At 47.6% G+C, this 18,924-nt stretch overlaps 2 protein-coding genes across 2 annotated transcripts in view; one reads left to right on the forward strand and one right to left on the reverse strand.

Annotated features, from left to right (window-relative positions):
• Positions 1–5,668: 5,668 nt before the first annotated feature.
• Positions 5,669–8,914, forward strand: FAM110D (family with sequence similarity 110 member D). Its single transcript, XM_066572462.1, has 2 exons — positions 5,669–6,340; positions 7,343–8,914. Exon 2 carries the CDS (start codon positions 7,445–7,447, stop codon positions 8,570–8,572), a length of 1,128 nt encoding a protein of 375 aa, XP_066428559.1. The 5' UTR covers positions 5,669–6,340; positions 7,343–7,444; the 3' UTR covers positions 8,573–8,914.
• A 329-nt stretch (positions 8,915–9,243) lies between these two features.
• Positions 9,244–18,924, reverse strand: part of C1H1orf232 (chromosome 1 C1orf232 homolog) — a 53,198-nt gene continuing 43,517 nt past the window's right edge. The window contains exons 4-5 of the mRNA XM_066572469.1: positions 9,563–9,669; positions 9,244–9,474 (exon numbers count right to left, since the gene is read on the reverse strand). Coding sequence (XP_066428566.1) covers positions 9,246–9,474; positions 9,563–9,669 — 336 coding nt within the window. The 3' untranslated portion in view covers positions 9,244–9,245. The remainder of the gene's footprint in view (positions 9,475–9,562; positions 9,670–18,924) is intronic.

The following is an 18,924-nucleotide window of genomic DNA, read 5'->3' on the forward strand; positions in this document are numbered from 1 at the left end:
AGGGAGTGTTTTCAGAGTGTTCCGCTTGGATCTGCTGGTGCCCGGGTCCTCTGAGTAGGTGAGCGCCGCGGGAGCTTTCTGAGCAGCGTCTCACTCCTCCATGCGCCGGTCACGCCCCCCTTATATGGTACAATAAATAGTCGTCCTGCGAAAAACAAGCCCTCATACAGCGACATCCATGGATAAATAAGGAGCTACGATTTTTTAAAAGGGAGGAGGAGAAAACGAAAATGGGGAAAAAAGCTCCGTCACTAAGGGGTTAAAAGAATTTTGCTCCTGTGACCTATGAGGGCAATGGTGCTGTAATTGGAACATTCTTGAGCATCATCTTTTTTTGGAAGTGTGATGAAAACAGATCTTGTCCAGTCTTTGGGCCACGATTTGGAGCTCCAGAGTCCAGATCTTTTGACATAGGTTGGTTAGGATCTTGACTGACATTGGTTTGAGCAGTGCGGCTGGTAAGTGATCAATGCCCAGAGCTTTCCTATTTGGTAGTTGTTTCAGGGCCATGTGACTTCTTCCTTCAGAATGCTGGTTGTTGTTCTACTTGAGGTACGTGATCCAACGGGTTGTCTACTTGATTGCCTGCATACAGCACTGCTGTATATTCTCGCCACTTGTGCTTGATTTGATTTTCTTCTTGTAATAAATCATCATTTCAGTCTTTGATGGTTACTGCCTTGTGTGGTATGAACGGCACCCAGGTCTGCTTCACATGGGCGAAGAGAGTTCGGGGGTGGCCTTGCTGGTTTGATTCTTCCAGTTTCGCGCATTGGTCGTTCCAGTAAAGCTCCTTGTTTTGTCTGACTTTTCTTTGAAATTCTGCATTTAGCTTTTGAATTAAGTGATGGTGCCCGCTGCTTTAGCTGCTCAGCGCTTGTTGGCGATTCTGATGGATTCATCCGATAGTCATTGCGGTCATTTTGCTGATTTTTTTGAAGGGGATGATTTGTTCAGCTGTATTCAGTGTAATGGATTTGATTTTCTCCCATAATTTGTCAGGGTCTTTTCTGATGGTGCTGAGTGCTTCAAATGTGTTATTTACTTTGACTGTGTATCATGAAGGGAAGTTGTCTACATCAAAATGGCGTATTGCTAGTGACCTTTAGATGTTGCTGAATCTGACCTTGATTTTTGCAACTAGGACATGATGATCGGAGCCGCAGTCTGCACCCGGAAGTGTTCTCACAGCCAGAATTGAGCTTTTCCAACACAATTGACATAGGAAGTTTTCGATTTGGTTTCGGTGCACGCCATTTTGGGCCATCCATTTGTACAAACGGCATTTTGGCTGCTTAAGCCATGTATTCGTGATTGATAGGCAACATTGGAACATTATTCTGCTCACCCAATCTGAATTTGCCAACGTCAGGTAGGTCTTCTACAGAGCTGATTTTTGCATTGAAATCCCCTGTTATAAAAGTGATATCCTTGGCAGGGAGTCTGATTGATTGCTTGCTGAAGATCGGCATAGAATTTTTCAATGTCCTTATCTGTTGCATCAGTTGTGGGCACATAAACTTGCAGAATCGAGATCAAGCGAGGATTCCCATTGATGCGTATGGATATGATCTTATCATTTATGGCATTGAAACAATGGACAGCTTTGGCGACTGCCTTGTTTGCGATGAATGCCACTCCATTTCGTCTGATGGTGTCTTTGCCGGAGTACAAAACGGTGTAATCATAGCTAGTGAAAAAAATGTTGCCTGTCCAGTGAAGCTCGCTGATACCCAACAGGTCGATGTTGAGCCGTTCCATTTAATTTTTTAGGGCTTCCCATTTGCCCGTGTTCATGCCACGTTCTACGTGCCGATGTTGTGAATCTTTGAGAAACACAAACAAAGCTTAGGCCTAATGCACACGGCCAGATTTCCACGGCGTTTCACTGCAGCTGTTAGGTACTATTAAACCTAATAGCTCAATGTGCGTGCTGCGGAATTCTGTAGCATGAAATTACCCACGGCATGTCGTATTTGCTGCGGGTATACGCGCGGACGGCTTCCATTGTAGTCAATGGAAGCCGCCCGTCACGCTATACTTCCACTGTAGCACAGCGGAAGTATAGCGTGAATACGCGCTTCGCCAACCGCTGTCCGTGTCATGTGACGCTGCCGGTGGGCCATGTGACACCGTCGGTGCGTCATGCGCTGTACTGCGCATGCACGCTGGAGCGTCATGCAGGACTTCGCGCAGCGGATCCGGAGGTAAGTATGGAGTCTTTGGGGGGTGCCGTGATGGAGTCCGCTGCGGTATTCCGCTTGCGGAGCCCGTCACGGCTGTGTGCATAAGGCCTTAGAGCTGCATCAGCAGACCGGCATCCAAATGGCTTTGTCCTGCCAGCATCATTAATGCCCAAGTTATTCGAGTTTCAACCTTGTTCCTCCCTAGTGGCTTGAGCAGTGCCTTCCAGCCCAAGGGGTCCGCCTTCAGGCCCCAGAACTAGTCTTGCATATTCATGAGCTGCAGGCTAGCCACACCCATCCCGCCCCCCAGCCAGTGATTGGCACTCCTCATTTTATGCATGGTAATAGAAAGACAGCAGTCAGTTATAGTGACTGGAGGGCTGGGTGGGTGTAGCTAGCTGCAGCTCATGAATATTCAGGACTACTTTAAGTACTCTATGTATGTACTGCTACTGATAAAATGTATTTTTTCTCCCAAATTACTGCATAGATCCACACAGTAGACATATCACTGTAATTAGAGTGCTATCCATGTTTTGTGCTGCCCTCATAAGGGTGTAAGAAGATGTTGAGATGGTCTTTCTAAGGCTAACTCCACATGGGCGAAGGCAATATCGCCCTCATCATCCATGTGAAGGCCCAAGGGATGTGAAGCGATTTCATGTGAAAATAGCCTCGCATCACTTCAGGGATGTCACAGCCGCGGCAGAGGATTGCTGAGTTCTCCCATTGCTTTCAATGGAGCAAGCGCTGCTGCTGATCCTATTGAAAACGTTGGGGCTGTGATGCAAGATCTTGCAGCTAGATAGGACATGCTGCGATTTGTTTCTTGCATAGCATTGTGGTGCCATGCACGAAAACATCGCTCACGTGTATGACTCCATTCATGAAAATTGGGTTCATATTTGTGTGTGTCTTGCAACGCACAAATGTCGTGCGATTTTCTTGCCCGTGTGAAGGTAGCCTTAAGGATCTGTTGCTAACATTTTGATGCCACATACCGCAGGACACCTTCAGAGGTCTTATGGATTGATGCCTCATTGAGTCAGAGCTGTTTTGGTTGCATGAAGTGGACGTACATTAAATCAGGCCGGGGTACGAATGTTATGGCTGTTTGGTGTAATGTACAAGACTAAAATCTGCTCTGCACTCCTAATACCATTTTACCTTATATGTGATGGTTAAGAAGAATAAAAAAAATTACATTCTAAAATACTGTACTGAGCTGGCATATAATGAGCAAGCAAAAAAATGTTAGCTACAGAACAAGGCACTGGCATGTATAAATGACACTATATTTTTAGTGGTATCTAATTTAATATGGTATTAAAAATACAAATCATTTGGTGGTGTCTACTGCAGTGAAGGGGCAGAAGCATTTTTAAGCAAACAGCTTTATTGTGTGATGAAAAAGTTTGTTTGCACAGTTACCTGTGAATAAGGCCGCCTGCAGACGAGCGGGTCGGATCCGGCGGCTAAAATTCTCGCCGCGGGACCCGACCCGAGCGCCTGCAGAGAGCAGCGCGTACTCACCCGCTCCCGGCGGCCCCGGCTCTTTCATGTGCATGCGCGGACCGGAGCCGGCGGCTGCGTGAGTGACGTTTCTGTGCGAGGCTCTGCGAGCCCCGCACAAAAATAAGACATGCCGCGGTTTGTTTGCCGCGCGAGATTTCGCGCGGCCAAACCGCAGCCGTCTGCATAGGAGTGCGTATTGTAATGCACTCCTATGCAGGCTTTGAGCGGCAGAAATCCCGCCGCGGGATTTCCGCCCGTGTGCAGGCGGCCTAACTTGTCTCAAATAATGAAGATGAAGGCTGACCACATGATTATGTTAACTTGAAATGCAGTTGTCAAAAAGGCATTAAAATAGCTTTGCATAGGGCAAACATCACCCAAATTATCGATGGATACAACAAATTCGGACGATAATCGCCCTGAACGTCAAATAACTCTCTTCTCAGAGGCATTTGGTTTATAGCAGGACTAAAAACCAAGCGATTGTTGGTCCGTGTAAACAGGAAGTGCTCAAGTTTTGAGCAACTGCCTATTTGCAGTAAATGGATGCAGATGACTGTGGTGATCTCCAGCCCACTTCTCCTCCATTCACAAAACGACTATTGCTCCCGGGTAAGGGAAGCTAAGGCTGAATGCAGATGGGTGGAAATTCCACAGCGAGATTTTGCGCAAATTTCCGCCGTTTCTCACTGCCATAGGATAGCATTAGTTTATGCAATCCTAAGCAGACCACGTGAAAACATGCGCGGTAACAAAATTGTGGCATATCCTATTTCTGAAACGTCACCACTGACGCGCCGGCTCTGCTCTGCGCATGTGCTGCTGTGTGCCAGCCAGCACATCGCAGAGTGGAGAGAAGACACTGGAGGAGGTGAGCCGCGGGTCACTGCAGGGGCACGGGTTGCATCCTGCTGCGGAAATTCTCGCAGTTGGAATCCGAACCGGCCATCTGCATTCACCCTAAGTCTAGCATAGATTCATTGCTTACTATTTATCAAACAAGAAAGGATAATACACAATGAATAATTTCAGTCCGGAAGCAAAATTGTGTCATTTAGATGCTTTTATTTAAATTTTTACTCCTTGCAAAAAAAACAAAACTTTCATTTCTTTAAATGAAGGCTCTCAAGACATGAAAGTGCTGTTACATTTCAGAGGTCTATAATAAACTCTACAATCATTCCTTGGAAACAAACACAATTACAGAAACACCCACTCCAGAATGTTTAACTGCCCTTGTGTTTATTCATCTGCTTGCCCTACCCTGAACAGACTTTGCCATCTGGTATCTGCATTTAGGATAAGATATAATGAATCATCTGTTAGGGCAATCAGTGTTAATCCTTGCCCAGCTACAATGGCATGACTCTAGAACATTTCCCCATTCTTCCCTTTAAAACCATACCAGCCATGATAACTACGAATTGTGCCGAGAGATCAGACAGCATACTCACACCAGTCCATGTGCTGTCCAAAATATATGGACGCAGCACATTGACATGCAGTGGCAGGTCATATTTCTCGTCCGTGAAACGGACAAGAATAGGATATGTCATGAGTTTTCGGGAAAAAAAACCAAAACATCAATGTGTATAGCCTCATAGGCTATCATGGATCTGTGTGCTGTCTGTGGAATTACACAGCCTGCATATGGCTCCAATATATGCTAGTGTGCATCTAGCCTTAAAGGGAACCTATTACCAATTTTTTGCACCCCAGACTATCACTAGTAACTGACATTTTTGCTCCTCCACTGTTTAAAGTAGACTTTAGTGCCTCATTACTACAAAAAGGAATTTTAATACTTCTGTGCTTCGACACAGCATGCAAATTAGCTTATGCTTATTGCTCCACGTCGGTCACGGTGGAATAAGCAGGATTGTTGCTGGAGGATCTTGACATCTCTTGGCAGTGCCTCTAACTCCGTGACTGCAAACTGCTATTTTGCATAAAGCACGCCCAGGTATTAAAGTTTGTTGTTTCGGTAATGAGGCACTTCTGCGGGCTACTAAGCAGGGCAGAAGTCTCATGTATTGGTGGCAGCTTGGGGGCATAAAACCGAAGACAAGTTCTGTTTAAGTTTTCCGGATATGCATAATAATTTTATATACTTTACAGTGGAAGCACAAAATGCCACAATACAGAGAAAACTCTTTTTAAGATGACCAACCAAAATTTAATTCAAAAAGTGATGTTCTAGAGGTTGATCTTCTTAAAGAAGATGGCCAGAATACATAGTCTAATATTGGAAATGAAAATCTATCACCGGAATTGTGGTCTGGATAGGAAGGTGGTCTTCTCAAAAGAGCACAACGTATAGGGTGAATGAGGAGTTAATGTCCAGAGCAGTCGGCAAACGGATGAGAAAGGAGACTCTGTCTGGAAAGGGTGGAGATTTCCTTGTGTGACAGGCACAAACATTCTCACTTTACATTGCACTATGACACAGTAGGTAACTTATTGCACTCTCTCATGCACCCTTACTGTACTTTTAACCACCTTTTACACCCACATTAAAAACCAGGGATCGAGTGTATCTCACAACCTCTATCAGATACCTGTCCTTTTATGCACTTCAGCAAGCTGAAAAATGTGACTCATGGACAGAATGGGGGCACCTTCTGCAACAGCTGCTCCAGGTGAGAAGTCTGTCTGTCTGTCTGAGTGTGTGATTTGTGCAGCATCTAGGTTTTAATATAAAGGAAAGCTGAGTGACTGTAATGTCCGCAGGCAGAAGTAAAGCCACACGGTGGTCTAAGATCAGAGTTTATTCTTACATGTGGTTATTGTCATAATATTACAATGTAATACTTTATTGTACTTTGACAACTGTGGGTTGTTTTACTGTATTTCTCTCCCTGTATGCCTGTATAATATACTTATTCTTAAGGTATGGTCACACAGTGGAATTCACTGGGAAATTTTCCATGGCAAATTCTGCCTCAAAAGCTGCATCAAAATCCACAGCTTTGTGCTGTCGGCTTTGGCACAGATCTGCATGCGGAATTTGCCCTGTCAGTGGGCAGAATGCACATGCAGAATCGTGACATGGAAAATCATGTTTCCGCATCAAATAGTAATTTCCTGATGCGGAAGCACAATTTTCCGTGTCAGAATTCCACGTTTTGACATCAGGAAGTCTTTTCTCGATGCAGAAATGCAATTATCCGCTTTCGGATTTGTGCCAACGATTTTGAAACGCTTTTTGAGGTAGCATTTGACAGAATTTCACCGTGTGAACATATCCTCACTGTTCAACCTAATCACATATTGCAGCTAAATTCATCTCATGCTCAGCTAGCATTTAGCTTTTTGTGTCCTATCATCTTGTGGAAATTCGTGTCTATTTCTGTCTGTCTCGGATGTCTGTATTTTTAGATCTTTGAACTGTTGGTTGGCTAAAGATGCAGAGACTGTGTGTGTATATTCTGCTTATATATATATATATATATTCCTTTCTGTGATTTCTGACACTTCTGGCTAGTATTATCTGTCTTATTATCAGTTACTGTATATTATTTAGTATATGAGTATTTTCAGTGTTAATCTCTAAATGTTTTTGCTTTAAATTCCTTCTAAACTTTTTATACCGTTGTATGACAGCAATGATAAAAATGTACTTTTTATACTCCATTTTACAGCTGCTGCATTCATTAGCTTATACCCTGAAGTACTGGTGACCAACTGCATTGCAGATGACATGGCATTCTCCTTCAGCAATCCATGACTAATCAGATGTTACGATGACACCTGTGGTACATCTTGTACCTCGCAGTGGATCCAATGGAAGGGTGACCGCATCTGACCGTCTTGAGGCAGATAAAGCCAAGTATGTGAAATCTCCACAAGTGATACATCGCAGGCAAAACCCAGCTATCAATGCCAATTTCACCCCTGTACTGTCACGGAAATCAAGCTTATTACCTTGTGATTCACAATTTCAACCAGAATACTCTTTTAACAACCTCTTTAGCTCAACTACTGAACAGGAAACTCAAAGGCAAAGTGATTCTGATCTGAACAAGCGTAATGATGTGCTTCGAAATCCAGCCATAGCAATGGCTTCCTTACCACCACAAACTCTTCTATTTCATGGCAGTACTCTCTCTCCAAGTATGTGGAGAAAGCAAACAAATCGTAATTTTGAACCTCAGAAAGAACAAGCACGTAGTCTAAATAGCAAATCTCCTTTGTCCCAGAGCTTTTTCACATCCAACTATGGAAGTAACCCACAAACAACCCCAGGGTCTCCAACAACCAATCCTCATTGTTTGAGGAGATTGAGTGGCAAAAGAATGAATCGACCAGACTCCCTTATTATTTACAGACAAAAGCGGGATGTGGCATTATCTAGCAAAGAAACCAGTAATGAGGAGGCAGGGCTGGTGATTCGGCTTCTTCAAGGGACACCACTATTAAAAAGAAGTTTCCGGTTTTCACAAAATCCAGCTCAAACCTGCACTCAGGAGGTACCACTGTCACCTCGGCTGCAAAGAGGAAAAGAGAAAACCTTTGTTTGTCAGACTCCTTGCGCCACCTCTTCTACTGTACAAGAAGTCCCATTAGAAGAGCAGCTGACCTTTAGTGATTTTGAAGCCCACACATTTTTTGAGAGCTGTGGGCTGGAAGGTAGCTTGTTGAACTTGCTTAATAGCTGTCATAATGGAGAAAATACACCAATGGGTAGCCTGGAATCCATGGACAGAGTGAGTGGCGCTCTTGGTGTTACAGAAGAAGACAAAGAAGAGAAAACGCCTGTATCTGTGATTGAGCGTAATGCTCGTGTAATAAAGTGGATATATAGCTGTCACCAAGCACGTAGCATTAAAGTGCAGGAGAAAAAGCAGTTGACAAGAGAGTCTACAGTTTGACATGGTTCACTTTACAACTTGCTGTTACCAGCCATAGAGGACCCATGGAGATTTACAGTGCGAGAAAAATAAACCAGAATAACTTTCTACATCCTAACCATGTTATTTCTAAAACAGAAGTGTAAAATGTGATACTAAATTCATACAGAGACAAAACCGTTCCCAGGCTGCCTACCAATTTATGGACAACCATTTCATAGCCTGTCACTGCTCCATGCCATCAACTTCTTAATGAAGCTGCTGGCAATATTAATATATTAAAAACAGAATAAACACAAATATGATAATAAACCAAATAAGTCTACTATAACATTTTTCATGCATTTAGGATATGTAGAGGAATCATTTTGTCTAGTTATATGTATTTTCAGGAAATTGTCTAATTTGAAACTTTATTTTGTTGGTTTTAAGGTCACATAAAAATGGGAAAAAAGATCTGGTAAGTTTCAATTTTTCTGTCCATTTTCTATTTTTACATATATGTGTTATGGATTGTAGAAATTACTTATGTGGAAAAGGTTAGCCATAAACAATGGAGATATGGTCATTTTCAACCTTACTTATACTACACAATTGCATTAGGGCAAAATCTGTTCAGCCTGGGGACAAGTCATTAAGATATAGAGTTCCTCAATTAAGCATCTCTATATATTGTTCTTGTAAGCTGTAGTTCTTACTCATTCTTGCTTCTTAACTCTGCTAGTTTGCTAGTAAGGAAACCCCACCTAAAGGGTGTCTCCTCTACATGCTGAGCTTCATTGTGTTCTTCTGGAGGTTCTGCCAGTACTCCTCTTGCTTCAGAGTGTTGAACAGTACTCTGTTGCCACCTGCTAGTGAATACATTCCAGAGTGCTGAGGAACTTTTCTGTGCAGGATTGTCAGAAGTGCATGACGATGAAGTCCTGCAAAAAAGCAGTAAACCTTGTTAATTCTCCTTACCGTTATCAACATTGATTTACCTTGATCATCTCTACTTAAATTAACATTTACTGTTCTGTTGCCATCTCGGGTCTTTGTTCAATTCGCTCGTCTGTCCTTTGCTCTTCTTCTTTAGTGAACAATGAAGTTACAGTTCTCCAACCAAATGTTCCTTGAACCTGGAAGCAATATATACTCTTCAGTACACAAACATGTATCTAAATATATAATTGTAAACCCTTCACTGATGGGAATGTATTGCACATTTACACCAAAATTGGCATTTACAGTATAGAAAAAGAAATTCAATCTCTCAAGATTTTACCAGGTCACTTTCTTTTATAATCCTCATTGCATTCCCATGCTGGTTTATATTACAGAGACAACTCAACAAAATAAGAGGCCCTTTTACACGGGACGATAATCCTTCTGATCGTTCCAAACCCTGTGCTCCCGCGTGTTTTGAACGATAATCATCCTGTGTAATAGCATGCAGAAACTGAATGAGTTTCAGCATGCTTCAAATTAAAATGATGATCATTCAGTGTAAGGAACAGATGTTCAATACTGAACAGCCGCTGCTTGCAGTGAATGGTGAGGGACAGCAGGAGAGCTGGGAGAAAACTCTCTCTTTCAGCCACTACGCTTCCCTGCTGGCTGCGCTGTGAGTGATCTAGCGATACTCGCTCCTGTGTAACAGTACAGGAGCGAGTATACATGGGAAAGAGCGCCTGACACCCGTCCCGTGTAAAAAGGCCTTAACAAATTTAAATGACCACTCAAATAAAAAAAAAAAAAACTAGATACAAAATGAATTCATACTTCCCCATGCTGAGCTGGATATGTATAATACTAAAATATGTATTCTAGTCAGAAAAATCATGTTTCAACAATCTAAAGATTTCACTTTAAAGGGTTTATTCAGTTGTAAACTATTGATGGCCTAGTTGTAATAGTAGGTGTGGGAAGACAGCTCGGTAGAGTGCAGGTTTGCGGGGTGTTCGGCAGCCAGTGACACGTTTAAAGTCCAAGTACAGGCGTGACCTGTGTTTATTTTTCAGTCCAATAAATCAAAGGAAATACAGCCTTGGCTTCCGGCATGAAAACAACAGTCCAGCTTCTCCAGCATTAATTTCACAAGTCAATCCCTGCCTGTACAGGTCACTTGCTGCAGGTGCACAAAACAACCAGTCTTTTTCCTTCAGTAGGTATAACCGACTGCCTGGGTCCAGCAGCCATCCAGTCTCTCCTGTGTCTGTGAAAACTGCCACTTATATACCTCTTCCTGGCCCACCCTCAGCACCTGTGCAAATTTACCTTGCCCCTCAACCTGGAATAAAGGAAGAGGAATGGATGACCTCACTACCAACCTGCCATCCATTCCAAAACTCCAGGCCCAAAGACTTTTAATGAAAACATCTCCAGCAACTACTTGTTACATTGCATTCCTGGAATTTCATGTCTCAAACAGTGGGACAAGAACTTCCTCCAGCCCCACCAGGCATAATAGCTGAACCTAGGGGCAACGTAACAACCATCCACTCTCACGCCCCTCAGTATCTCACATAGGTCAATGGGGGTCTGCCACCTTGGATCTCCACTGATCAGGCTAAATCAAGGGTTGTATGGAGCAGTCCATTTAATAGTGACCGTTGATTAATGTGAGGCACTTCTCCCCCACATGCTAGGGGAACATTTAGTCTCAAGGTATACCCAAGCAGCTAGGGCCTTAGCTGGAGTTAACGCATCGGTCACACCCCTAGCTGCCGATAGGTCTGGTCTCTGCTGTCCCGCTCTCACCGTTAATTGCCGGCCATCCATCCATCAGAGGCTAGCGGGGAGGAGAGTGATAGGAGTAGCCGGCGGGAGGAACCTCAGCGGACACTTGCCAGAGGAGATGGGAGCTGCTGGTATGCCGAGGACCGGATTGACAACACACCTGTAAGCCGATTGGGCGCTGCACCTCGACGCTCTGTTGGCAGCCTGAGACCACAACCAGAGTTAACAGTAACCCACGGTGCTCCTGTGCTGTCACCCCACCGGCCTCCCATGTCATCTGTAATGCGTGCTTGCTGGCCCCGATGTGTCCGTCCCTGTCCCCCAGTGGCTGCCAGCCACTTTCTTCACCCTCCCTACTTTCACCTGTTACCTTGCTGCCCCATCTGCCAGCGGCTGGCAGCCACCACTTTCTTCACCCTTCATTCCGCTGTTACCTTACCGCCCCCGCTGTCCTTGTCCCCGTTCCCCACCGGCGGCTGTCAGATCTCCCTGGCAGTGGTTGTAGGGCCCTTTCTTCACCCTTCATCCAGTAACACAGCTGGAGCTGGCACAAGACATGCTGTGGGAAACAGCCAATTCACTGCTGGGGGCATCACCAGCACCTTCCCTGTCAGTGACCTAGCCTAACCCTTTGTCTCCACCCCTAGTTCCGGTGGAGAGAAGATACACCAATACCATAAATACCTACCTATCCACACCCAATACACTAAACTAATTCAGAACTTAGTTTTCTGTAGTATATCCATTGGGTTACATAGACCATTAAAGGGGTTGTCCCGCGCCGAAACGTTTTTTTTTTTTTTTCAATAGCCCCCCCCCCCCGTTCGGCGCGAGACAAACCCGATGCAGGGGCTTAAAAAAAAAAACCGCACAGTACTTACCCGAATCCCCGAGCTCCGGTGACTTCTTACTTACCTTGTGAAGATGGCCGCCGGGATCTTCACCCTCGGTGGACCGCAGGGCTTCTGTGCGGTCCATTGCCGATTCCAGCCTCCTGATTGGCTGGAATCGGCACACGTGACGGGGCGGAGCTACGTGGGCAGCTCTCCAGCACGAGCAGCCCCATTCAAAACAGAGAAGACCGGACTGCGCAAGCGTGTCTAATCGGGAGATTAGACGCTGAAAATTAGACGGCACCATGGAGACGACGACGCTAGCAACGGAGCAGGTAAGTGAATAACTTCTGTATGGCTCATAATTAATGCACAATGTACATTACAAAGTGCATTAATATGGCCATACAGAAGTGTATACCCCCACTTGCTTTCGCGGGACAACCCCTTTAAGACAGAATGCACTGTGAGAAAGGGGAAGCGATTAGAGATGACCGAGCACCAAAATGCTCGGGTGCTCGTTACTCGGGATGAAATTATCGCGATGCTCGAGGGTTCGTTTCGAGTAACGAACCCCATTGAAGTCAATGGGCGACCCGAGCATTTTTGTATATCGCCGATGCTCGCTGAGGTTTCCATTTGTGAAAATCTGGGCAATTCAAGAAAGTGATGGGAACGACACAGCAACGGATAGGGCAGGCGAGGGGCTACATGTTGGGCTGCATCTCAAGTTCCCAGGTCCCACTATTAAGCCACAATAGCGGCAAGAGTGCCCCCCCCCTCCCAACAACTTTTACTTCTGAAAAGCCCTCATTAGCAATGCATACCTTAGCTAAGCACCACACTACCTCCAACAAAGCACAATCACTGCCTGCATGACACTCCGCTGCCACTTCTCCTGGGTTACATGCTGCCCAACCCCCCCCCCCCCCCTGCACGACCCAGTGTCCACAGCGCACACCAAATTGTCCCTGCGCAGACTTCAGCTGCCCTCATGCCACGCCACCCTCATGTCTATTTATAAGTGCGTCTGCCATGAGGAGGAACCGCAGGCACACACTGCAGAGGGTTGGCACGGCTAGGAAGCGACCCTCTTTAAAAGAGGCGGGGCAATATCCCCAATGCTGTACAGAAGCAATGAGAAATATAATCCTGTGCCACCGCCATCAGGAGCTGCACACGTGGGCATAGCAATGGGGAACCTATGTGCCACACACTATTCATTCTGTCAAGGTGTCTGCATGCCCCAGTCAGACCGCGTTTTTTTATAAATAGTCACAGGCAGGTACAACTGGGAATCCCCAACTCTGCAATGGGAATTCCGTGTGCACCCACAGCATGGGTGGCTCCCTGGAACCCACCGGCTGAACATAAATGTATCCCATTGCAGTGCCCTGGACAGCAGAGCTAACGTCAGATTAAATGCAGGTGGGCTTCGGCCCACACTGCATGCCCCAACCTGACCGGGCTTTTTAATTCATAGACACAGGCAGGTACAACTCCCTATTGTGAAGTCCCTGTGCACCCACAGCATGGGTGGGTGCCAGGAAGCCACCGGCGGTACATAAATATATCCCATTGCATTGCCCATCACAGCTGAGGTAATGTCATGTTTAATGCAGGTGGGCTTCGGCCCACACTGCATGCCCCAGTCAGACTGGGGTTCTTTAGAAGTGGACACATGTAGTTACAACTCTGTGTGGACCGACAGCATGGGTTGCTCCCTGGAACCCACCGGCGGTACATAAATATATCCCATTGCAGTGCCCAGCACAGCTGATGTAACGTCAGCTGTGATGCAGGTGGGCAAAAAATTAATTGGATTACACTGTAGGCGAGGGCCCCAAAAAATTGGTGTACCAACAGTACTAATGTACCTCAGAAAAATTGCCCATGCCCAACCAAGAGGGCAGGTGAAACCCATTAATCACTTTGGTTACTGTGGCTTAATTGGTAACTAGGCATGGAGGCACCCCAGTTAAAATAAAAATTGGTTCAGGTGCAAGTTTCAACGCTTTAATGAGCATTGAAATGTATAAAAATTGTTTAGAAAAATTATATGACTGAGCCTTGTGGCCCTAAGAAAAATTGCCAGTTCGGCGTGATTACGTGAGGTTTCAGAAGGAGGAGCAGGAGGAGGAATATTATACACAGATTGATGAAGCAAAAATGTCCCCGTTTTTGATGGTGATAGAGAACGATGCTTCCATCCGCGGGTGCAGCCTACGTATTGCTTAGGTATCGCTGCTGTCCGCTGGTGAAGAAGAGAAGTCTGGGGAAATCCAGGCTTTGTTCATCTTGATGAGTGTAAGCCTGTCGGCACTGTCGGTTGACAGGCGGGTACGCTTATCCGTGATGATTCCCCCAGCCGCACTAAACACCCTCTCTGACAAGACGCTAGCCGCAGGACAAGCAAGCACCTCCAGGGCATACAGCGCGAGTTCAGGCCACGTGTCCAGCTTCGACACCCAGTAGTTGTAGGGGGCAGAGGCGTCACCGAGGACGGTCGTGCGATTGGCTATGTACTCCCTCACCATCCTTTTACAGTGCTCCCGCCAACTCAGCCTTGACTGGGGAGCGGTGACACAGTCTTGCTGGGGAGCCATAAAGCTGGCAAAGGCCTTGGAGAATGTTCCCCTGCCTACGCTGTACATGCTGCCTGATCTCTGCGCCTCCCCTGCTACCTGGCCCTCGGAACTGCGCCTTCTGCCACTAGCGCAGTCAGATGGGAAGTTTACCATCAGTTTGTCCACCAGCGCCCTGTGGTATAGCATCATTCTCGAACCCCTTTCCTCTTCGGGAATGAGAGTGGAAAGGTTCTCCTTATACCGTGGGTCGAGCAGTGTGTACACCCAGTAATCCGTAGTGGCTAGAATGCGTGTAACGCGAGGGTCACGAGAAAGGCATCCTAACATGAAGTGAGCCATGTGTGTCAGGGTACCTGTACGCAACACATGGCTGTCCTCACTAGGAAGATCACTTTCAGGATCTTCCTCCTCCTCCTCCTCCTCCTCCCCCGGCCATACACGCTGAAAGGATGACAGGCAAGCAGCATGGGTACCCTCAGCAGTCGGCCAAGCGGTCTCTTCCCCCTCCTCCTAATGCTCCTCCCCCTCCGCGTCCTCCTCAACGCGCTGAGATATAGACATGAGGGTGCTCTGACTATCCAGTGACATACTGTCTTCCCCCGCCTCCGTTTCCGAGTGCAAAGCGTCTGCCTTTATGCTTTGCAGGGAACTTCTCAAGAGGCATAGCAGAGGAATGGTGACGCTAATGATTGCAGCATCCCTGCTCACCATCTGGGTAGACTCCTCAAAGTTTCCAAGGACCTGGCAGATGTCTGCCAACCAGGCCCACTCTTCTGTAAAGAATTGAGGAGGTTGACTCCCACTACGCCGCCCATGTTGGAGTTGGTATTCCACTATAGCTCTACGCTGCTCATAGAGCCTGGCCAACATGTGGAGCGTAGAGTTCCACCGTGTGGGCACGTCGCACAGCAGTCGGTGCACTGTCAGATTAAACCGATGTTGCAGGGTCCGCAGGGTGGCAGCGTCCGTCTTGGAGTTGCGGAAATGTGCGCTGACCCGGCGCACCTTTCCGAGCAGGTATGACAAGTGTGGGTAGCTTTTCAGAAAGCGCTGAACCACCAAATTAAAGACATGGGCCAGGCGTGGCACGTGCGTGAGGCTGCCGAGCTGCAGAGCCGCCACCAGGTTACGGCCGTTGTCACACACGACCATGCCCAGTTGGAGGCTCAGCGGCGCAAGCCAGCGGTCGGTCTGCTCTGTCAGACCCTGCAGCAGTTCGTGGGCCGTGTGCCTCTTCTCTCCTAAGCTGAGTAGTTTCAGAACGGCCTGCTGACGCTTGCCCACCGCTGTGCTGCCACGCCGCGCGACACCGACTGCTGGCGACGTGCTGCTGCTGACACATCTTGATTGCGAGACAGAGGTTGCGTTGGAGGAGGAGGAGGGTGGTTTAGTGGAGGAAGCATACACCGCCGCAGATACCAGCACCGAGCTGGGGCCCGCAATTCTGGGGGTGGGTAGGACGTGAGCGGTCCCAGGCTCTGACTCTGTCCCAGCCTCCACTAAATTCACCCAATGTGCCGTCAGGGAGATATAGTGGCCCTGCCCGCCTGTGCTTGTCCACGTGTCCGTTGTTAAGTGGACCTTGGCAGTAACTGCGTTGGTGAGGGCGCGTACAATGTTGCGGGAGATGTGGTCGCGCAGGGCTGGGACGGCACATCGGGAAAAGTAGTGGCAACTGGGAACCGAGTAGCGCGGGGCCGCTGCCGCCATCATGCTTTTCAAAGCCTCCGTTTCTACAAAAAATACGGCAGCATCTCCAGGCTGATCAATTTGGCAATGTGCACGTTTAACGCTTGAGCGTGCGGGTGCGTGGCGGCGTACTTGCGCTTGCGCTCAAACAGTGGCGCTAGCGACATCTGGACGCTGCGCTGAGAGACATTGCTGGATGGGGCCGAGGACAGCGGAGGTGAGGGTGTGGGTGCAGGCCAGGAGACGGTAGTGCCTGTGTCCTCAGAGGGGGGTTGGATCTCAGTGGCAGGTTGGGGCACAGGGGGAGAGGCAGTGGTGCAAACCGGAGGCGGTGAACGGCCTTCGTCCCACCTTGTGGGGTGCTTGGCCATCATATGCCTGCGCATGCTGGTGGTGGTGGCTCCCCAGCTGATCTTGGCGCGACAAAGGTTGCACACCACTGTTCGTCGGTCGTCAGGCGTCTCTGTGAAAAACTGCCACACCTTAGAGCACCTCGGCCTCTGCAGGGTGGCATGGCGCGAGGGGGCGCTTTGGGAAACAGTTGGTGGATTATTCGGTCTGGCCCTGCCTCTACCCCTGGCCACCGCACTGGCTTGGGCCTCCACGTCCTCGCCCGCGTCCACGTCCTCTAGGCCTACCCCTACCCCTCAGCATGCTGTATTACCAGTAGTGCAGAAACAGAACGCTGTAATTAAATGTGCCACTTATTGGCCTGTGGTTGGAGGCTGACTTCGCTTACGGAACGCACAGCAGAGCCAGGAATTAATTTTGCGCAAGCCTGCTGTAACACTTAGCTGGCTGCGTATGAATTAGGAGGACAACTACCCCCAGCACAGACCCAGTACACTGAGGACAGTCACAGGCAGCCCAAATAGATTTTTTTTCCCAAATGTTTTTGGAAAGGCCCACTGCCTATATTCAATAAATATGTCTTCTGTCCCTGCCTCACCACCATTACTGGCCCTGGACTATGTATAATTACTGCAGGGCGCAATGCTCTGCACGGCCGATATACAAAAAAAAAAAAAATGTGCAACACTGCAAAAAGCAGCCTCCACACTACTGCACACGGTTAGATGTGGCCCTAAGAAGGACCGTTGGGGTTCTTGAAGCCTAAAATACTCCTAACACTCTCCCTATAGCAACTCCAGCAAGACAGCACTTTCCCTGATCTCTGTCAGAACGCATCTGTGGCGAGCCGCGGGAGGGGCCGATTTATATACTCGGGTGACACCTGATCTCGCCAGCCACTCACTGCAGGGGGGTGGTATAATAATAATAATAATCTTTATTTGTATAGCGCCAACATATTCCGCAGCGCTTACATAGACAGGGGGGAATACAGAAAGACAAAATACAAACATTACAGAACCACGGTTACATATAGTAATCAGTTGATGGAAACAATAGGGGTGAGGGTCCTGCTCCAACGAGCTTACATACTACAAGTAATGGGGTGATACAGAGGGTAAAGGGGCTGGAGATGTGCACAGTATGGCGAGGTGGAGAGTGAGCGATGCTATACACATAGACAATGGTCAGACATTTAGCCGTGTGACGGCAGAAACGGTGTGACTGCAGGAGCGGTTTATGATGGCTAGCAGGGATTGCAGTCAGTAGGTCAGGGAGCATGTTATCAGGCGGAGTACAGAGAGGTTTGTTTAGGGAATGCGGTATGCCTCCCTGAAGAGGTGCGTTTTTAGAGCACGCCTGAAGTTCTGCGAGTCCTGGATTGCTCGGGTAGCCTTTGGTAGTGCGTTCCAGAGGACCGGTGCTGCTCTGGAGAAGTCTTGGAGGCGGGAATGAGAAGTTCGAATTAAAGGGGCGCTCAGTCTGGTTTCATTAGCAGAGCGGAGAGCCCGGGCTGGTTGATGGATTGAGATGAGGGAGGCGATATAGGGTGGCGCTGTACTGTGGAGGGCTTTGTGGATGAAGGTAGCGAGTTTGAATTGAATTCTGTATTTAACGGGCAGCCAGTGCAGTGACCGGCACAGGACAGAGGCGTCCGAGTAGTGGCTGAACAGGAAGATGAGCCTGGCTGCCGCATTCAGGATGGACTGGAGAGGGTAGAGTCTGGTGCAGGGGAGGCCGATCAGCAACGAGTTGCAATAATCGAGCCGGGAGTGGATGAGGGCGACAATAAGCGTTTTTAACGTCTCCACAGTGAGAAAAGAGCGGATTCTTGCGATGTTCTTGAGGTGCAGCTGACATGTTCGGGCAAGAGATTGGATGTAGGGGGCAAAAGAGAGATCAGAGTCAAATATGACCCCAAGGCAGCAGGCGTGTTGTCTCGGAGTTATGGTGGCGCCACACACTGAGATGGAGATGTCAGGATGAGGTCGGTTAGTGGAGGGTGGAAATACCAGTAAGTCAGTTTTAGAGAGGTTTAGTTTTAGGTAGAGAGAGGACATGGTGTTAGAGACAGCGGACAGACAGTTAGTGATGTTTTGGAGGAAGGGTGCAGAGATGTCACGGGCAGAGGTGTATAGCTGGGTGTCATCAGCGTACAGGTGGTATTTGAGGCCAAAACTCCTGATGGTTTGTC

Source organism: Eleutherodactylus coqui, chromosome 1 (genome assembly GCF_035609145.1).
Source record: "Eleutherodactylus coqui strain aEleCoq1 chromosome 1, aEleCoq1.hap1, whole genome shotgun sequence".
Lineage (NCBI taxonomy): Eukaryota > Metazoa > Chordata > Amphibia > Anura > Eleutherodactylidae > Eleutherodactylus > Eleutherodactylus coqui.

What these genes read in the sequence shown, in the direction of transcription:
- FAM110D (XM_066572462.1), top strand. Translation starts at nt 7,445, where the DNA reads ATGACACCTGTGGTACATCTTGTACCTCGCAGTGGATCCAATGGAAGG.